The sequence below is a fragment of the Podarcis gaigeae genome (genome assembly GCF_964106915.1).
Source record: "Podarcis gaigeae genome assembly, chromosome: 14".
Classification (NCBI taxonomy): Eukaryota; Metazoa; Chordata; class Lepidosauria; order Squamata; family Lacertidae; genus Podarcis; species Podarcis gaigeae.
Window position 1 is genome coordinate 21,724,673 of NC_139690.1, and position 21,194 is coordinate 21,745,866.

The 21,194-nt window shown below is 43.7% G+C and overlaps 2 protein-coding genes and 1 long non-coding RNA gene across 20 annotated transcripts in view; 2 read left to right on the forward strand and 1 right to left on the reverse strand.

Moving 5' to 3' along the window:
* The first annotated feature begins 146 nt into the window (after positions 1 to 146).
* Positions 147 to 6,340, forward strand: LYSMD4 (LysM domain containing 4). Of its 3 annotated transcripts, none has more exons than XM_083713277.1 (3): positions 147 to 256; positions 3,424 to 3,712; positions 4,902 to 6,340. In XM_083713277.1, exons 2-3 carry the CDS (start codon positions 3,437 to 3,439, stop codon positions 5,484 to 5,486), a joined length of 861 nt encoding a protein of 286 aa, XP_083569403.1. In that variant the 5' UTR covers positions 147 to 256; positions 3,424 to 3,436; the 3' UTR covers positions 5,487 to 6,340. The 3 variants fall into 3 exon arrangements, with proteins under 3 accessions (XP_083569403.1, XP_083569405.1, XP_083569404.1); XM_083713279.1 differs by having other exon boundaries at positions 182 to 2,335; positions 3,422 to 3,712; XM_083713278.1 differs by lacking the exon at positions 147 to 256 and adding an exon at positions 2,371 to 2,839 and having other exon boundaries at positions 3,422 to 3,712.
* Positions 6,341 to 9,007: 2,667 nt separating this feature from the next.
* On the forward strand, positions 9,008 to 15,289 carry LOC310831967. Its single transcript, XR_014558070.1, has 2 exons — positions 9,008 to 14,468; positions 14,530 to 15,289. It is a non-coding gene; the product is annotated as an uncharacterized lncRNA (long non-coding RNA).
* A 768-nt stretch (positions 15,290 to 16,057) lies between these two features.
* MEF2A (myocyte enhancer factor 2A) overlaps positions 16,058 to 21,194 on the reverse strand; it is an 87,351-nt gene continuing 82,214 nt past the window's right edge. For all 16 annotated transcript variants that reach the window (XM_083713189.1, XM_083713184.1, XM_083713193.1 and 13 more), the window contains 2 exons: positions 19,140 to 19,266; positions 16,058 to 17,293 (listed from right to left, as the gene is read on the reverse strand). In XM_083713189.1, coding sequence (XP_083569315.1) covers positions 16,939 to 17,293; positions 19,140 to 19,266 — 482 coding nt within the window. In that variant the 3' untranslated portion in view covers positions 16,058 to 16,938. The remainder of the gene's footprint in view (positions 17,294 to 19,139; positions 19,267 to 21,194) is intronic.

Genomic DNA, 21,194 nt, shown 5'->3' on the forward strand with positions numbered 1-21,194 from the left:
TCCTGCGCTGACCTCTCCGCCGAACTTGACTTCAAGGAACTGCTCTACGCCCGCCTCCGCCCACCAAGCACAAGCCATGCCCGTTCTAGCAGGCGATTGGCTGCGGCGCTGCTCTCGCCCGCCTTTCCTGGGCCATTCCGAACTATCCGGCAGAAGAGGGAGCCCACAGCATGTTCGGGTGAGGCCAAGCAGCTGGGGCGAGAGGAAGGAAGGAAGAGGGGCAGCTGGGAACCAGGTCGCCTGCAAATAAAAGCAGGTAGGGCTGAATGGTGGTTGGCGGGGATGGGAGTATTAGATCAGGAGCAGCTGATCTAGAAGGGACACCCTTTAACCTGGGAGTTCTGGGTTCCCCTTCAACTGGGGGGCTCCTCTGTTCTTTGTAAGGGCTGCAATTCTAAACCCCACACTTTCCTGGCAGTAAGCCCCATTTAATTGAGTGGTACTTGCCTCTGAGTAGACCAGGCTTTGCTTTTGGAGGCCTTTGGCTCGTAATACTAAAAACCCACTTTCCTTGGGAGTAAGCCTCATTAATTCACTAGGACTTGCCTCTGAGTAGATCTGGCCAGGATCACGCTACAAGTGTTTCCTTTTATTGCTTGGGAGTGTGGGCAGAGAAGAGAATTTGCCTGGGTATTTACACACACACACACACACACACACACACACGTTTCCATTGCAATAAACAAATCCTGTGTAGGAATCTTTGCTCTTTACTCCAGGGGCTTAGAAAGGGAGCCAGGGGTGTGTTGATGTGAAGAGTGTTTTTTTTTTCTTTTTTACTTGTATGGCTTTCTTTGAGGTGTGCAGGTAGGACTCCTCTACCCCATACTCAGACGAGGCAGAGGATGACTGAGGCATTGAAATTCAGGACTGCAGCACTTAAGACTTCCGGGGTGGAGGATGTGTGTGTGTCATAGTTTGGGATGCTAACTAAAGCTTTGTTTGTGCATCTAGTAAACTAGCCCAGTAGGTTTGGGGGGGCGGGGACCTGTTGCCCTTTTGTGCTAGTTAACTAATTGAAGGGATATGGTTTTGCTTTTAAGCACATCCTGGAGTCTGTATAATACAGTCCACATTTATTCAGGCTGTTTACTGCCTAATGTGTGGAGCTGCTATGGATGTGGTGCCCTCAGTGTGGGCCTTTCAAACAGAGACTCAGCAAAAAGAGCATGAGGGCTCCCAAAGAGGGCAGGGCCAGCTTACTTCAAGCTGTGCTGACACACATTACCATCTAAAGGCTGTTTGTGTGCCAAATTGAGTCCAGAGTCCAAAATTGCACAACTATTTTCTACCAGGATACTTCTTTTGATCTGGTTGGAGGGTAATGGGGAATGCAGGTAGCTTTAATTGGTCCCCTTTCTCTCCCCCCGCCCTCCAGTTTAGGGCAATGTTTTTGTTAAAGCAACACCTACCTCCTCCTCTTCTTCGGTGATCACTTGTAGCTGAGTAAGATTGTCTTCCATAAACATGGTTTTAACAGTGAGTCCGTAAGACACTGTGGAGGCCAATTCTGGTTCCACATCCTTCCACAGCTGGGGCATAGGTTTCTGAGCGGGAGTTGATCACGGTGTGGATTTGCCAGTTGTGCCTTCCTCTTGGTGCTTTTCTCCCTTTCATCCTGAGTTCAAGTGTCTTCAAAACCCATGACACCTTTGGTAAAGGCTGTCGTCCAATTGGAGCGCTTGCAGGCCAGTGTTTCCCAGTTGTCGGTGTTTATACTACATTTTTTTTTTTTTGCCTTGAGAGAGTCTTTGATCCTCTTTTGCTGATCACCAGCATTACGCTTTCTATTTTTAAGTTCAGAATAGAATAGTTGATTTGGGAGACGATAATCAGGTAGGTTAGGGCACAAATATGATACGCCGCCAAAACAATAGAAAGTTGAACAGCGATGTCCCCTTATCTGGCATCATTCTCCTGCTGTACAGAGGAGAAGGCCTTGAGGGGCCTGAGAAGGAAATCCTATGCTGATGAGAGTGAAGGTGCGTTCATGCTACTTGAGAGCCTGTTGGAGGCAGCATCTGTTTCTCCTCTCTGTTGGAAATCCATCCTTGGACTTAAAGAAGAAAGACTACTGGGTGGGGGGGGGGCAGAGTCTATGGCCCAGTCATGATTATTTATCAAGGGATGGGATAGCTGAAGGTCCAAAGCGATTTTGAAGGGGCCACTCTGAGCCTTCCCCAACACAATTTGCCAGTGGACAAGTCATCAAAGCAAGCCAGGCTGTCCTGGGACATAAAGTGTTCTGAAACAGGGCGTGTAAGTTTTCAAAAGATCTTTAGCCTTGGAAGGCAGAGAGTCACTCCTGTCATGGGGACCTCTGAGCACCTGGAAGGTATGTTCAACCTTTGCTTTGGGGATGGGCTCAGCGATAAAACCAAAGGACCCAGGTTCAATCCCCAGTGTCCTCCTGTTTGAAATGCTGGAGTGCTGTTGTCAGCTGCTGCAGACCAGGGGTAGCCAATCGGGTGTCTTCTAAATGTTGCTGGATTACAACCCACATCTTCCCTGTTGCCCATGGTGGCAGGGGCCAGTTGGAATTGGAGTCCAACAAGGTCTGGAGGGCAGCACATTGGCTATGTCTGGTGTAGACAGTACTAAGCTATGCAGGCCAATCGTAGAAGGCTGTTTCAGTGTTCATCATTCTATGTTCTCAGAAGCTCAGGGAGGGATGGCTGGGGAAGGGCTTTGTCTGTGGCAGTTGTGGAACTCCTCCCCCCCACCCCCAGCGGTACATCTGGCACCTTGATTATCCTGATTTGACAAATTCTGAAGACACAGCTCTTTACTCTGGCATTGGACACTTGAGGTGTATATTTTTAGCACCCACTTTATTTCTGTAAGTTGTTTTAAACAGTTTTTAACACTGTGTTTTAACTGTTGTTACCCACCCTGGGACATTAGAGTAAAGATAATGATAGTGATGATAGTTTATAAATATGTACAATGAGATAATATGTATTTAAATACAAAAAAAAAATTGCAGGTTTTCCCCCCCTTAATCCAGATTGTTCTGACCATTTTCTGAAGCAGATTTGTGGATGAACTAAATGCAGAACAGATATGGAATAGACCAGACATAGGTTGATTCCTCCATCCCTTCTCATAACCCTGTATGCAGCGCAGGAAGCCACAGAAATAGCCAAAGGGAAAAGTGTTTTTTGAGGTTTCAGTATTAAAGATGATAAAAAGAAAGAAGGTTGTCAGAGTATGAGTCACAGCAAAATCTAAAGGATGGGCATGGTCTGAGTCCCTGTCCTAGAGCTTACTTAGCATAATGAGTAATCTGAACCTTTCTGCCATGGCTGCTGAGCTAAGCTTCATCTGTGGCATCCCAGATTCCCAACTGTTGTTAAGGTATATTGTTCATTTTATGATCATTAAAAAAATAAAAATCCAAATGCTTTGTGTTGTGTTGCAGAGGTTTTTGTAAAGCATGAGGCTGAGTGAGGCACTGACTCAGCCCTTCCAGGCTCCTGCCAGCATCCGAAAGTTCTCAAGCAGCCAAGTTTACCTGTTCAGAAGCAGGCCTTCAGATTCGGATGACTCCTCGTCAGAGGAGGAACTGGACGTCATGGAATTGCGAGCGAGAGGGAAGGAGCAACGGAGGCGCAAGGCTGCCGCAGAGAAAGTTGGGGATGTGGTTCTGCTGGAACGCCAAGTTAGCAAAGACGACAATCTGAACAAATTGGCACTGCAGTATGGATGCAAAGTAAGAAGCAGCAATTGATGACATCAGTGGTGGGGTTTTTGTTTTGTTTTTACATTTCTGGCTCAGAGCCTTGCAAGGCCAAGGAAGAGCATTCTGTTCTGTTCCATTGACAGGCAAGACGGGGGAAGGCATCTCCTACCCAAGGGCAGCCTTGGACAACCAAGTCAAGCTGGGAGTTTCCAGGCTTGCATGCCAATCATTTTGTTGTTTGGGTGGCAGAGGAGACTGTTCAGCTGTTGTAACTCACCCGGTAAAAATAGCTGGGTGAAACATCTTTGAAGTTGGAACGAGAGTGTCAGCTGGAAACAAAGGTAGCCAGTTATGGATTTCTGAATTCTGCGTACTTGGGGGAAATAGTAGCTCAGTGGCAGAGCACCTGATTTTCATATAGAAAGCCTCAGGTTCAGTCCCCAGCATTTCCAGGTAGGCTTGTGGAGCTGCAACCAGGCAGGGTGGCCATTTCCGAGCTAGATGGACCAATGGTCTGACTAGGCAGACAGCAGCTTCCTATGTACTTGGGTTTGCAGGAGAGGATGTTTCCCCCTGTCCCATCAGCAGCATATGATGCTGCCTTTTAGCAAATCTGACCATTTGCCCAGCCTCAAGGAACTCAAGGCTACATCCCTCAGAAACTCCTCAGCTCCCAACATCTCTGTCCATTGGCCATGCTTGCAGGGGCTGATGGGAGTTGTAGTTCAGCAACACCTGGCGGGCCAAACGTTCCCCACACCTGTTCTAAATGGAGATCATTATCCCAGCTGGTCACTGCATTGGATCTGAACTGATTTTGTATGTGTACGGCTATTGTCTTAAACTGCTTCTGCTATGTATGTGTTTTAAAAATTGTTTCTATATATGCAGTTGTTTTTATATATGAAACTTTTTCATATATGCCAGTGTGGGCCAAACTTGGGTCTCCAGCTGGTTTTGGACTACAACCCCCATCATCCCTAGCTAACAGGACCAGTGGTCAGGGATTACGGGAACTGTAGTCCCCAAACAGCTAGAGACCCAAGTCTGGACAACACTGATATATGCATTTACTATATTATTGCACATTGTTTTAGGTGTCCCCTTAGAAGCGATTCATGAAGTAAATTATTGCATTAGAAGGAGCTGTTTATATACAATGAAAAAAGAGCTCGATAACTGACTTCACACCCCATCTCCCCTTTCTGAATTCTCTTAGGTTGCAGATATCAAGCGGGTCAACAACTTCATCCAGGAGCAAGACTTGTATGCGCTAAAATCCATCAGGATTCCAGTCAAGGTCAATGGCATGTTAACAGAGACCCAGGAAGGGTTGCTGCCTGCCCAGGGAGCTGGTCTGTTGTTGCCTGCTGAACCGTCTGGGTCCAAAGAGGGAGACGGCAGCTCCGAAGACACCGAGCAAATCGATCAGTATTTCAGAGGGATTGACCAGGACATTGAGAAAGCAACTCTGCTCGGTGTCTCCCCAAGCACAGACTATTGCATTGAAACACCAAACTGGTCACCTTCAGGGAGGAAGGAAATCGGTGCTGGAGCAGACTGTGGGATCCAGTGGTGGAATGCAGTTTTCATTATGCTCCTCGTAGGAATAATTTTGCCAGTGTTTTATATTGTCTATTTTAAAACCCAGCAGCTCGAAGTGACTACTACCTCCAACACAACTCTTCCTGTGAACAACACTGGTGGGTCAGTGAGGGGGACACCTGTCCTCCATGTGCTTAAAGAACCTCTGCCCACTATCCAAACCCACAGAGGAGGAGACTTCCTTCCGTCAGGAGGATGACTCTGTCTGTTACCCCACCCCACCCCTCAAAAAGTGGAGAAAAGTCTCTTTGCTTTGAAATAATGTTCTGGGATGAGCCAACAACAGATCAGTTGCTTCCTAAGTTGATAGGAGCTCAACTTGAAAATGAGATCAAGGAAGACCAGGACAGAGCAAGACATGGACAGTGGCTGGTCAGTCACAAAGGGAATGGTGGGATGGCTCACTTTTAAAAAGCAAAAGGGGGTGCAAGCGAGGGTGCAGAACCTGAACCCTCTTGTAGGTTGTGTGCTCCCCAGTACCAGTCTTCAGCCAGATATCAGAAACAGACTCAGCTGGGGGAAAGGCACTTAGGGAGAAGGTTCTGCACTCCTCCCCTGTGCACCCTTTTTGCTCTAAAAATTTTGGCCACATTTGCACCTTACATTCTACAGTCGGGGCTTCCCCCAAGGCATCCTGGGAGCTGTAGTTTGTTAAGGGTGCTGAGAGTTGTTAGACCACCATGATTCCCTTCAAAGAGCTACAATTCTGAGAGTTCACTGGCAAGAGCCATTGAATCTGAAGCCAGCCTGAGAATGGTAGCTCTGTGAGGGGAATTGCAGGTGGTGTCTCTTAACAACTCTCATCATCCTTGACAAAATTACAGCTCCCAGGTTGCTTTGGAGGCTTGTTAAAGTGGTATGACAGCACTTTAAGGTGGAGATGTGATCATATCCCCCCTTGTGTTATTGGGGGCAAATCTCATTTTATGCTTGCTGCCTCTTTAAAGACTCTGGTCTTTCTGAGGAAACAGGCCTAGCCTATCACCTGGACTATATAGATATATATTTAAATTAACTGCCAGTTTATTAAAAGTCATCTTGTCTTAAATGGCAGGAGCAGCTCCAGTCTTCCTTTGCATACAATAAAGCTTTCTTTGCATATACACTTCTGCTAAAAAAGGAGAGAAGAACCTAGTCGTCATCTCAAGCTTGGTTTAAAGGTAAAGGTAAAGGGACCCCTGACCATTAGGTCCAGTCGTGACCGACTCTGGGGTTGCGGCGCTCATCTCGCTTTATTGGCCGAGGGAGCCGGCGTACAGCTTCCGGGTCATGTGCCCAGCATGACTAAGCCGCTTCTGGCGAACCAGAGCAGCACACACAAATGCTGTTTACCTTTCCACTGGAGCGGTACCTATTTATCTACCTGCACTCTGACGTGCTTTCGAACTGCTAGGTTGGCAGGAGCAGGGATCGAGCAACGGGAGCTCACCCCGTCGCAGGGATTCAAACAGCCGACCTTCTGATTGGCAAGTCCTAGGCTCCATGGTTTAACCCACAGCGCCACCTGCGTCCCTCAAGCTTGGTTTACACATACACAAATACGTGGGAGATACAAGGTTTAAGATTTCTATTTTACTTGCATCGCCTCCTCTTTCTGCAATGAGCTCAGGGTGGTGTTGCTGGTGATCTTCATCCTCTCTTCTCCCCATTCCACACCCTCTCCACCATCACTGCTTAGGGAAGGGCTGTAGCTCAGCGATAAAGAGCCTCTGCTTTGCCTGAAGAAGGTGCCTGGTTCAGTCTCTAAGTAGGGCTGTGAAAATTTGCCTGAAGAACCACGGCCAGTCTGTGAATAGCACTGAACAAGATGGACCAATCGTCTGATGCACTGTGTCCTCTCTGACGAGGCTGTTGTAGCCACAGCTGAATAACGGCTGTTCCTTTTAAGACGGATGCAAAGGTTAAAGGGGAGAGCCAGTGGATTGGAGTGGTTAGTGTGTTGGACTAGGACCTGGCAGACCAGGGTTGAAATTCTTGCTCAGCCACGAAGTTCCCTGGGTGACCTTGAGCCAGCCACTGCCTCTCAGCCTGAGCCTACCCTATGTAAAAGTCTATGAGAGTAAAACAGGGAGGAAGAGAATATAGGCCACCTTGAGAGCTCTTTGGAGAAAAGGTGGGGTATACAAGGCAGGCAAGGAGCCGTATGTGGGCACTCCTGCCCCATTTTTCTCATAGCAAGCACCAGGGTTAAGACCCCAAGCCCAGTGGAAGGGGGTTCTCCTCCCTCCTGAATACAGATGGCGGAGACTCCTCCCATTTTCACATTGGCTCCATGTGCAAGTTTGACTTCAGCGCCTTCAGCCGTATGTTTCTATCCATTGCTCCCAGAGGTCCTTCTGGTAAGATGGCAAACACAAAAGGCAGAAAAGAAAATTATTTCTTCAAGGCTGCCTTTCCCGAACTAGCAGGTGTGGCCATAACCAATGTGGAGCCCTCTAGCTGCTTGCTTATTTATTGTTAGATTTAAACATCACCTTTTCTCCAGGGAGCTTAGGGTGGCATAAAGAGCGGTCCTGCTTTCCATTTCATCCTCACACCAAGAATGGGAGGTAGGCTAGGCCTAGAGGCAGTGACTAGCTAAGAGAGAGCAAGTGGCCCATTGCCTTACTGGACTCAATTCCCATCATCCCCAACAACTGGCTGTGGGACTTATAGTCCCAACAAGAGATGGAAGGACATCATGTTGGCTATCCCTAAAGCCATTTAAAATGGCTCTCACAGTGGAACTGTTCTCTCCCCAACCCCCTGTGTAGCCACTGTATATTGTGGTGTTCTTTTTGTACATGATGCACTGGGAGAGCACTGCCCTGAAAAGCAGTTTTATAGATGCTTTGAATCACTATAACTGAGCAAACAGCATTGTAGCCCAAAATAGTTGCCTGCCTGTTCCTGTGGCTGATCAGGGCCTCTTCAGACCAACAAAAGCTATTACCACCTAGGCTTTCTTTACTTCTCTCCATAAAGCATTAATTTGGGAGTGGGGCAGGAGGCACATGCGAGCGCGCACACACACACACACACTTTAATCACTCCCAAAGTCTTCCATGCCCATGGAAACTGGCAAAAGCTCATCGTAATGGAAAACAGGCTAAATCTGTTTCAGCTGCAGATCTTTCAGACAGCAAAACACGACATTCCCTAAATGTTCGGGCCAGAGCACAAAGTATTAATTTCCATTCCACCTCTCTCGCAGCAAACCTGACAACGCAGTTACAACAAAGAGGAATTTGGTCCAGAACAGTATGGCAGAGCGGAAGGTGAGGACTGTGTTCAGAAAACTCTGCAAGAAGCCCCCTTTTTATTCTGTGATATCAATCAAATAGCTATAAAGAAAAACAAACAAGACTTTTAAGATAGGAAATCCAGAGCAGTGACCTTTAAAAATACTTGCATGGAGTTTCTCATGTTGGCTAGACACATGTCAATCCCAGCCAAGGATCAGGCATGACTCACCAAGCTTCTCTGTCTTGCAATGTCTGTTGTTTTTTCAAGGGGTTCAGCAATAGAGTCTGGACTCGGCACAGCTCCATACAGAAAAAAGAGAATACACTAATGGCTGCAGAAATCAGCTTCCTGACAATCTCAGCTTTCATTTTAAAAAGCTTCTAGTCTTTGTAGCAATAATTTATTATTATTATTATATTATTATTATTTATACCCCACCCATCTGGCTGGGTTTTCCCCAGCCACTCTGGTTGGCTTAGGATTCCTCGCAAGAAAAGGGAAAAGTTGACAGCTATGGATCCATCACTTCTCTCATGATTCCTGCCACCCATGTTGCTCTGTACTATAAAATAACAGCTGTAACAATATGTTAAAGCTAAGTAAAAATGTATCAGTTTTAGACTCCTAAGTACAGTGATACCTCGGGTTAAGTACTTAATTCGTTCCGGAGGTCCGTTCTTAACCTGAAACTGTTCTTAACCTGAAGCACCACTTTAGCTAATGGGGCCTCCCGCTGCACGATTTCTGTTCTCACCCTGAAGCAAAGTTCTTAACCTGAGGTAATATTTCTGGGTTAGCGGAGTCTGTAACCTGAAGCGTATGTAACCCAAGGTACCACTGTAGTAGCAGCTGCCTGGACGTTTCCCCATTGGCCTCTACATAGTTCCATCCTTATTTCAGACAGCAGTATATCGCAATGTTTAGCTGGTGACATATCACAATGTTGAAAACCAGACATTGCTCAGCCCATCAAGTGACCACTGACTATAGCCTAAGACAGGAATAGCCAATGTGTTACCCTCCATATGTTGTTGGGCTACAATTCCCACCAGCTTCTGAATACCAGTGGGTGGGGATTTCAAGTGGGGGTTGCACTCTGGTCCTGCTTATGGGTTTCCCATAGGCATCTGCTTGGCCGCTGTGAGAATAGGATGCTAGACTAGATGGGCTTCTTATGTTCTTAAATACTATGTTCAAAGTTAGCACAATTGGATTTATGTCAGTTTTAATACAATAATTTTATGGTCTCTGGCAGAGAACTTGGGTTTGGTTTTTGCTTTGTTTTGTTTTTTGAAAGAACATTTAGTATACAAAAGTGGAGGATACTTCCTACTGGAAAAGTTATGCCTGATGCTTCCTTGTTTCCTACTCACAGGAGCCACAAATCTTGTAAATAATTTTAAGTGCTTTGTTCCAGCTCTATTCAGGATCTTAGAACTTTATTAGTTAACACAAAGTTGCACAAAAATCAGGTTTAGGTGGCAAAAAAAAAAAGAGTCAACATACAAGCATTTGTGTGAGCTAAGAAAAACAACAGTGAATTGATTTTAAGCATCTGTAGCTACACTCTTGAATATTTTTAGCCCAAGGAACTCAACAAATTTTCTGGAGCCACTAATAAATCCAGCCTACTCTTCATGCCAGGAAGTAAAGCTAACACGTAGGTGAAGGTGAGAGCAAGAATCAGCTTTTCTAAAAAGGTATGATTCAGTCCAAATAAACCCAAGTCATTTTCAGTGGTGAAGTTTAAAACTAGGCCAGCAGAAAGCATCTTTCGCCACCTACTGAATAACAGAGGCACTGATGAACAAATGGACACAGGAAGGGTGTGTCTATTAGTTCATGCAGGTGTAGTCTACCGCATGTTCCAGATAAAAACAGGCTTATTTTTATGTCATTCAAGTAGGCCCCACCATGTCTGCGTAACATGCTAAAAGGTTTTTTTAAGGAAAAAAAAGTTGGGGAGAAATTGAGTGACAACACAAGGAAGACTGCTTGCCTTTGTAAATATTTGCTCTTCTATACAACTACTTAAAAGCAAAGGGGGAGGGGGAGTAGCCAAAATTCTCTGCACAGGCAACTGATTTATTTATTTTTTTAATCTAGGCATCTGGGCAGAAAGAGAAAAAGGGGATAAGTGTGAACCTTGCAAACAAATGTTGAATACCAGGATTAAAAGCTAGTCATGCATTTGGGGGAAAAAAGGTGAAAGAAGCAGAGAATCCAAGGAGCTCCAGATGTTGGACCACCAACTCCCATCAGTCCCAGCCAGCATGGCCAATGGTTAGGGGATGATGGAAACTACAGTACAACAACATCTAGAGGGCCACTCCTCTTTAAACAGTGAAGTTTAAGCCAGAAGGAAACACTTTTTATTCCATCTTGTTTTACCTGGCTCACAACTGGAATGCAGGGTGGGATATACCTTCAAATATATGCAAGTGCTTCATTTGTACCTGTAAGCCTGGATCTTTACAGGCAAGGAAACAGGACCAAATCCAAGTTTAGGTGCTGACGGAGGGGAAAAGATTTGAGAGCTTCAGTTTAAATATGAGAGAGAGTCCGATATACACAGTAAAAGCCAGTATTTTTACTTTAGTGAATGCAAGATACAAATATTTTACAACAACTTCTAGCATTTTCTTAACCATTTGATAAAAAGTTCACTAGAATATTTATTGTATAATGAAGAAAAAAACACCACATTCAGGGAAAAAGATTAACTTAATTTTTTTTCTTAAAGATTCGTCTCAAAGATGGCAACAAAGTCCAGCTTGTGCCGCCAGACGGCTTTAACCGCAAACAGCTTCGTCTGTGAACTGTTGACTACAAACATTTACCAAATACATATATTTTTTCTTATTTTAAAAAAAGCTTTTCCTTTTAAATATAGCAAAGCAGTGTTTTCTTGCACAGCAAAGTGAGGAAATTTCCCAATAATTTTTTTAAAAGTCTTTTCACATTCTAAATTTTAAACTTCTTCCCATGGTTGATTTGGCAGGAGTCATTTATGTTCCTTATTTACTATATATTTCTTGTGCGCACAGTAGACTTGTCAATGCATTAGTGTCCTTTATAGTTTAAAGGCTAAAGCATTTCCAACATGCCTTCCTTCTTTTTTAAAAAAGAGAGATACCAGGTACGAACAAGTCAGTATTGCTACGTCCACCATATGCAACATTTGACCCCAATTCTAGCAATCTGGATTTGCACAAGATTTAATCCAATTGCAACCTTCAATTAAAATGCCATTGATTCTATTTACACTTTATTTATTTTTACTGTCACAATATTCCATGGTTCTAAAAATAAAAGGGGTGCGTGTCTTTGAATAACTTCATTGCACAAGCTGCTGTTGAATTTGCAAAAGCTGAATCTTAGCAAGACCTGTGGTACAGCCCTCTTAAAGAGCCAGTAGCACCTCAGAACCTGTTAAGGACAGAGGTTGAGATTGTCACTTCTTTGAAAGCACTTTCCGGCCCAAAGCACCCTGCATTTGAAAAGCTAACAAGCCCGGCGTGGCAGTTTCTCCCAAATAGGGAGTGTGGCACAGGAGCTCTTCCAAGCAACAATTCCCCTGACGTAGAAACCACACCATGTATTTCCCTTCGCATCTGGAATAGCTTCAAACAGTTGCCCTAAAAACCTTGGGCTTAAGGGGACTGAGAGATGTAAAGCTACTTTGGGCATAGCAAAGGACCTGCAGGTGCCCAGTGTGATTTTTCAGCAAGTTTAAATAGCACCCTCTTCTGTCTCCCCGACCTCTGCCCTGCAATGATATAGCCTAACTCCCTTCATATTGCAAAAATGGTTTTCTAAGAAGCATGAGGTACTTCTGCTCAGAAACTGGAGCTTGTTTGAGGACTCTGGCCAAAGTGGGACCCTCAAAAGCCTCTGCTGCCACATTAGCTACAACACTTGGGGCTGTACCCCATTGCTCTGTCTACTAGCACAAAGTTTCTGGTGCTAGCAGGTGGAATTTGATGCAGCAGCTGCGCTAGCAGAAACTTGTTGCGCAACAGACGTCGCAATCTATTGTACAACCAAATTACTAGCAACCTGCTTACGAATTCTCTTGTGCAACAACGTTTTACTAGTGCAAAACATTTCACCGGGGGGGGGGGGGAGAGAGAAGTCTACAGCTAAGTGACTTTTAACTTTGTGCCTTGCAATATTAAGGTTTTTATTCAATGGAGCAGTGCAGTGGGCCTGGGGAAGGGGGTTCATCAGTGTACCAGCCTAAAGGCATTTTGGGCCGTTATGGGGTCAGGTGCTTCAGTGCAAAATCTAGTATTTGGTACGAAGGAATAGCAAATGACAGCATAGAAACACTGACTCGCTCCCATGCCAAAGTACAGGACAGAGCTGCACACACACACAATCCTCTGCCTTGCTGCAACTATCTTTATCTCTAGGACCACTGTGTAAGACTTTCAAAACATCTAGAGTTACATTATTAGTGTTAATTATATAAAAAAAAGTCAGCATGTTTTGTTTTCATGATGTAAAGCTCTTTTGCAGGAGACAATGGATAGGACCTGATCCTGGAACAAGGAGATTAGCTGAGAGTTAACAGTCTGACTCGAAGAACTGATTATTATTATTTCTTTAAGAAAGAAAGAAAGAAAATTGGCTGGCTCGATTCAAGTACAAAGCCCAAACTATATCTTTTTCTTTTTTAACGGGGAAAAAAGTTGATGTAACTCGTTACAAACCTGCATAGGAATAAGAGACTATTGGGATACAGTCAGCAAAGCCATCTCATTAAGGCACACAAGAAATCAGACAGTAAATGTGAAATGAAGAACTCCCATTCAAATGTACAGCAAAGTTCATGTAGGTGCATAAATAGTGCAGGAGAATCATACCAATCTGAAGCATCAAAAGGATCTATGAAGTGGTGGTGTGGTTTCTGTGTTAAGTGTGATTTTTTTTTGGGGGGGGGGGAGGAAGCTGACAGACCACTGGGACGTTTTCTGCTCTACCCTATCCGGACAGAAGTAACACTACCTAGTGTGCATTAGTTCCTCAAAATGCTTCTAAGAAAGAGAGATCCTAGAAGCTTATGCATTTACAGAACCCTTAATGAAAACTAAATCGGAGCCAGCTATAAAGCACATAATCCACCACCAGTTTGTACAGTTTTTACATAAGGTGGGGAAGAATTATAGGTGAAATGAGTTATACAGGGCATAGTTTTGTCCATACCTTGCTTATCTTTAAAAATAAATAACTAAGGCAGCCACTTGAGGATATATTACAGAAAAAAATAAATTGAGCTTCCATTCAACTCTTGGTTCTTGCTTAGTTTTATTGATATTTTGCCAAAAGTTAGAGAGAGTTTAGGTTGTTTTAAATCCTGATTTCTAGGTAACAAAGGCTTTACTTTCTCCTATAATAGGTTAAGGGCTTTGGGGGGGGGGGGGGTTCAGCTACTGCATGCGTTACTTTGGCATGCACGGCCAATGTATGCTCATTAAGACCAAGCCAAATGCAACAGTAGATTAACTTTGTGCACCTGTTTTTGCTTTATTATAGATTTTGTATTCTCATTTTGTATTTTTCGGTTGTGAACCGCCCTGGGCTCTTCGGATGAAGGGTGGTATGCAAATTTAATAAAGAATAATAATAATAAATATCAATGGGAGCATTTCTCCTAATGCAAACAGCAGCTTTGGAAGAGTCAAGAACTACAACAGGAGAGAGAGGTTTAAAATTCTACCTCTACCAATTTGAATGCTTTAAAACAGGGGTTCCCAAACTGCGGCCCATGGGCCAGAAGAAGTCCATGGAGGCCGTTTAACCAGCCCATGAGCCACCCCCGAACCAAGCCACCCGCTAGGCGAGCCCCCATGTGCTACACTAAACCAGCACAGTGCGGCGCAGGGACTCTCTTCCGTGGCTCCAGAAATCGCTTCTGTGCATGTCTGCAGTACCGGAAATCGCTTCTGCGCAGGCGTGATTTTCGGTGTCTGGGCATGCGCAGAAACGATTTCTGGTGCCACAGCCATGTGCAGGCGTGATTTTCGGTGTCTGGGCATGCGCAGAAACAATTTCCGGCATCACGGACATGCACAGATGTGAGTTCCTGCGTCGCACTGCACCAGCCCAGCCCAAGGAGGATCTCCACGGAGCGATCTGGCCCATGCCCAGTAAGCCTTGCCGACCCCTGCTTTAAAACGCGTGCACATCAAAATGCAAGGACACGTTCAACACCATATCTAGTTTGGCCCTAAAGATGTAGCATGTACATATTCAAATATGCATCACAAAACATGCTTGGTTATGTAAACATGCCACAGGGATCTGCTGGCCTACTGTCGTTCCCTGCAGTTAGATGTTTCAGAAAACGTGTTGCTTCCACAGGCATGAGAAGCAGAGCTCTCAAGCTGCGATTGTAGAATCAGAGCCCCCTACCCCCCCACACATGCAAAGCACTGACCAGCCACATCACCTGAGGTGGTGCTGTATTTAAAGGATACCGAGCATTAAGAAAAGGAAACTTCTGAAACACTTTGTCCCCAACCCACACACCACTTCAAAACCCTTTTATTTTTTGCTTCTGATGTATGTTTCTGCTACTTCAGCATGAACAATAAGATAATCTCCCCCACCCCCAAAGAGGCAGTTTTAAAATAACAGGTTGTAACCACCTTAATTCTACTCAGGATAGACCCACTGAAATTAGTTGACTTTTAACTCAGCCATGTCAATTTCAAATCAGTCAACTCCGAGTATGATTAACCTTGGCAACAACCCACAGCCTTTAACCCCCCCCCCCCAATGCATTTTATTTTCTATTTATGCAGGATGAACTTAACACCAGGTTTTCTGGATGGGATTGGAAGGGTGGGTATCACTTTGCTATCTATATACATATATTTATATATGTATATATACATATATGTATATATATATTTATAAAATGTATTATGAAGCCTTACCATACAGCACAAAAATGTTTTAACACACATTCACCACCAGTGAGTGGGGAACGGCCCCTTTTTAAAACACCCTCTGAAAAAATCTGGATAATATTAATTAAAATCCAAAAGGAAGTACAGTATATTGAACAAAATAGTAAATATTAAACAGTGAATACTCTACTTAATAAGGACCTCGCCTTTTTTTTTCTTCAAGTTGGCGTCAATCCACAAAAATATACTTTTTTAATCTGGCGAACGTACAATACATAGGTACTTACACCAAAAGGTGATAATATATTTAAGATGCTATATACACAAAGTTTGGCTCAAATTTTAAATTTACATATAGAATAATAAGTATTCATGGCTTATTTTTCCCCAAGGTTCTGCCTGCAAGATTTTTTTTCCTTCCTCCCCTAAAAACAAAAGACCAAAAAAATAGACAATCAAAAAACAAAACTATATTCTACAAAAAAAAAAAAAGCGTGACACCATACAGCTTTGGCTTATATAAATAATTCATAGCAGAATGTGTTCAAAAGTACTGTATATAACTTTCTATATAGTCTTAGAGAAGGGTATGGTTTCTTTAATAAAAAATATACACAAGCTAAAATTGTTTTTCTCTATTTTTTTAAAAAGGTAGGAGGAACGTAAGAAAGATTTCAAACATTTTCCAATTATAACTTAATATATTAAAATTTTCTTTATGGACTATCTTCTAGTCTAATATCTTTTGAATATTCCATGCACGTTCTTTGTGTCTCTCTTTCACACTTGGTAAAAGGAAAAAGGGGGGGGGGACCCTTAATTTGACCCAGTATAGTTTTGCACGTGCAAATACAGGTGTTGGGGGTTTCTTGTTTTGTTTTCAACATTGCCAGCCCTTCTCCATGCACCCTTTCGTAAGAGAGAGAGACCCATGCTTGATTGGGTAATATAAAGGTCATTCTATGTACAGTATTGCTTTCTTTTTCTACGGCTCTGCTGCTACAAAGCGTACTCTTAACTACAGGGGACAGTACGGCTGTTGGAAAACACACACACACAGGAACACGACTACAGGCGAGCCCTCACGCCTCGGCCATCTAGTTTGGTAGATTACATACGGGTACGACATTTATTTTGCAAAACAGGTTACATTATTCAAGGAGCAAAGTCCAGGTTAAGTGCCAGACTAGACCAATACCTAGAAAGGGTTCTTTTCTGTTATACTGTGTTTTAAAAACCACGGGGCATCTGCAGCTATAGGAGGAGTTGGTATTTAAGTGCCTGCTGATTTTGTGTGTGAGGGAGAGAAAGAGAGAGTATGTGTGCCTTGCTTCACACACTCACACATGTATATGTATACAAAGATATATATATTTATATATATGCATGTATGTATATACATATAAATATTTATTTCATGTCCTTATTTATAAATTTAGATATGTCAGGACTGTTCATTGGGATAACTCAAAAGTAGAAACGGAAGGGAGAAAAGGGAGAATGGGAAGCTTATGTCACCCAAGTATCCATTCTCATCCGCTTTACGGTCGGGCTCTCTCTGTCTTCTGAATTGGGGGGCCTTCCCAGTCCAACCGGCGAGTGGAAGTCACTCCTCGGGTCCTCCCGGTCGCTGCCATCGTACGAACTGCTGGAGCTACTGAGACTGTCGACGGGAGAGCGGCCCATGTCCTGACGTGATTGTTGCTGAGGTTGCTGCTGTTGCTGTTGCTGCTGCTGCTGCTGCTGCTGGAACGCGGATGGGGTCACTCGGTCTCGAGGAGGCGAAATTGGCTCGGACTTGATGTTAATGTTTTGGTTGGTGTTAATAGATAAGTTGGAACCCTGAGATAACTGGCTTCCAGTCCTAGTAAAAAATTCAAACCGGAGGTGGGGTGGGAGGAGAAAAGCAGTGTTATTTAGAGGGCTTCACAGAGATGAGCTATAAGCAAGGCACAGCCCCGCCACCCAAACTTTCAGAAAGGCAAACACAAAAGGAAATGGCAGGGGGGAAAGGAAAAGCAGCAACGCTGGACAAGACTGAGAACAAATCTGGCTGCATGTACGCAGGTTTTAAAATACCCTTCTGTTCCAAAAGACAATGGGCTAGTTTGCAGGCAAGGCTAAACTATGGCTTGGCATTACATGCCTGAGCCTCTGAATGCCCCCACCCTCAAGGCTCCTTCCCCTTCCCTTTCCACCATGTGACCAGAAAGACAAGCACATAGAGATTTCGTTCTGCTTTCCCCAATTTCTGGCTTGCTGGTATGTTTGAACAGGAAGTGTGGTTTAAAAAATAAACTCTAGTATGTTAAAACAAGTCAAGGTTTGAAGTCAGCTTATTTTGCAACTGACCAACGCATTCCTCCTGGTTGTGCAGGAAGAGGGCTGTAGCTCAGTGGTAGAGCATCTGTTTTGCATCTGTTTTGCATGCAAAAGGTCCCAGGTTTAAATCCCAGCACCTACATGTTTCTTTAATTTCTTTTATTCAACAAAATTTATATACTGCTAGCATGTAAGGAAAACCTCTGAAGTAGAGTTGGGAATGTCCCTTGCTTGAAACCCTGGAGAGCCATTGCCAGTTGGTGAAGACATTGACCTAGATGGACCAGCAGCCTGTCTCATTATAAGACAGCTTCCTATATTCTATGAGGGGAGGTGGGAGTTTTTGAGTCCAAGGCTTTGATGAGACTCACAGAGGCTATTGCACCTAACCCTAAGTCATTGTTTAGCATTGCATGCAAACCAGGCCAATTGCTATGCACAACAGGTGTTCATGCACCACCCAGATTTATGATGCTGAGATAGTCCAGAACAGTGCATTATTATCCAACCAATGGAGCAAGATTTATATACCACTTAATTAAAAAAAATTATTAAGCGGTTTACATAAAATACTCATTAAATAGATAAAAACAGACTTTAAAAACAGCACACTATAAAATTTATCAAAATATAGATACAATCAACAGTTTTAAAAACAGGTGTATGTAATAAAATAATGTTGCCCTTCAGTGTTTTAGCCACTACAGAACAAGCTACACTGCTGCAATCCAAAACAACCCACCTAGTCAACTGCCAGGAGCAGCTCCCAACATAGAGGGTGCAGAGGGTGCCTGAGATCACTCATTCCCCAGTCTGCTTAATGAAACTGTCATGAAGGACAATTAAAAAACCCCAAGTTTGTACATGACTAATACAGCACTTTTAAGTGCTGCTGTTCCTTCAATTCAGTAATAGAGGCCTGAGTGCTCAGATCGGCAATCCATTTAGAGCCATATGCACAAGCTCTAAGTGTGCGGCCTAGTTGCTGGCAACCCCTCTGCTTAGTTTATTCATGGTCAACTCAGTTTCATTTGTATTGGAGTATTTATTCAAATGAAGTGAAGGTTAAAATATCACTATTTGCAGGGTGGGGAAGGTCCACTGGACAATGAATGCACAAGCAGGAGCAGAAGGATTCCCCTACAAAATAACCTTCCAAGCCCACTGAGTTGCAAAACACCTACAAGTCACTAATCAGTATGTACACTGAGGCAGCTACCCATGTATACCCAACCCACTCAAAGTTAAGTGTTAAAGAACATTGTGCCTAACCAAATAGGGCCAAGTCTGAGCTTGTGGGCTAAATGGAAGAGGTGCCTAGTTGGGTGTAACTTAGCAAAGGCTGCCAATCCTCCAGGGAATGGGGGCGGGAGTGTGTTCCCACTTACACAAGGGAGCTGAGGGCTGCTTGTCCTAGATGATGCTGTTGCCAGGCAGATACTTGTCCTAATGACAGCATTCCTGGGGAGTTAAAACCCTGCAGGGCCGACAGGTCTGCACTAGTCAAGGAATAATCTGAAAGGAAGAAAGGAGCAAGAAAGGGGGGGGGGAATTATTTGTACCATGTATTCATCAGAAAGTGTAAGTTACAGATTCATGGGCTGACACCAGCCAGCACCGTGGTGAGGACAGGCATTTGAATCCATGACAACTCCCTCAGGCACACTATGGCAGAATGGCTTTGAGCCTGGTTTGGAAGACTGTGATCTTAAAACTGCTAACTTCACCTCAAGACCCCAAGGGCAAATTTTCTCTATACCATTATTAAAAAGTGTAATTCATACATGCTCCCCATTCAAGTGACTCTCAAGGCTAGGCCCAAAGAGAACTAATGGCTCTAAAGCTGATTTCCCCCCTCTATGTCCCTGTATAATCCACTCAAAAGAAAATGGACAAATGTAGCCCTTTTCTTTCTTCTCTCTCTCTTCACCTAGTCTCCTATGTAGTGCTAAATGGCTCAGGTCAGGGTGAGTCCCAAATCTGAGCTTTTTTTATTGCTATATTGCAGGGGCGGATAGGTCTGGTTCTGGAGAGGGAGACAGGTGTGCTTTCAATTTTACTGCCTCCAGAAACATTCCTATATAGCATAGCAAGAGGGATTGCGCTCACAACATCCTCGTAAACTTAACCTGCCTCTCCAGGATTCTTACTATAAGTCTGAAAGAGCCAACTTCCTTCTTCTTCCTCCCCTGAACTGCTCTCAAACATACACTTAACTGATAAGACTCACACAGTCTGCTGATTTCTGCTACCTTTGGACAATCCCTGCCCCTTGCTAGCCACATTCTCGAAGTCCTGGGACCTGACAGATGTTTTGAGGGCAGTTTGGGGATTTTAAATGTTCTTTTTCTTTTCTTTTAACATCCATTGGCTACTAAGCTCACTAATCGAGACAAATAAAAAAGCATACACAAATAAATTAGGCTATTAAAATTTCAATAAAACCACAAACACATTGTAATAAAAACACTTCCAAGGTACAAACTTTCTGCATGCCAAAGTTACTCCCCAAGAATGCAGAAACAGCTGCCTAGTTTTGGGGTCCCCCTGGTTTCACTTCCAAACTGATAGGCACTCAACCACCTGAATTCACTGTCAGATTCACTGTTAAAGTGCATGATGAAATCTACAGCTTTAAAACCAGCACTTTGCAACCCCTGCAAGTTCATGGCAAGCGAAACTAGTAAGGAATGTTATTCGGACAATGAAATTTGGTAAGGCAGAAATCCATTCTACACCAGCAAAAGTTGCAAATGCTGATTTGAAAGGAGAAACTCCAACATCAGTCTCCAAGTAGCATGGATTTTACATCAAACTCATTCCTTGGAAGCTATGAGATTGGTTCAAAGGGGACTCTCCCAAGTTACTTGTGGCTTTGTCTCATGTCCTTTTGGTTTCCAAAGCATATTGCTACCATCTTTCCAGACTACAGTGCCATCAAAACAAAAGGCAAAATAAACCCCCCACCATTAATTCTGCTGTTATTTTCGCTCTTGGGGGATGAATGCTGAAACACTGTCAGGAGCTGTGAGCCTGTGCATGACAGTCTCTTATCTGCTTTCAGCTGGCAAGTCAAAGTACAAGAATCCTTGATAGAATTTATATACCAAAAATGAATTCTAGGTGCACATTCATAAGGAAGGGAAGAATGCTGGAATTAACAGCAAGCTCCCATGGACAGCATAACAAAGACTGAAGAACTGCATGTTACCTGTCTTTTTCTTTTTTTTTAGACCCATTTTTCATTTTACGTGCTGCGAAGTGGCTGACTCAAACAGTTGAAGGCAAAAACATCTCTCTCAAAAGTTGCATGAATGCAGCATGCAAAACTAAACCTCTATGTTCTTGACCAATTAGATATTTGAGTTTTAAATATAGGATATATAGTACTTAGAGTGTTATCACTACTGATTCACACATAAGAAGTTATTTCAGTTCATAAT

Coding starts and splice junctions, on each gene's coding strand:
- LYSMD4 (XM_083713277.1), top strand. CDS start 3,437: ATGAGGCTGAGTGAGGCACTGACTCAGCCCTTCCAGGCTCCTGCCAGC. Junction 3,713..4,901: donor CACTGCAGTATGGATGCAAA/GTAAGAAGCAGC, acceptor GAATTCTCTTAG/GTTGCAGATATCAAGCGGGT.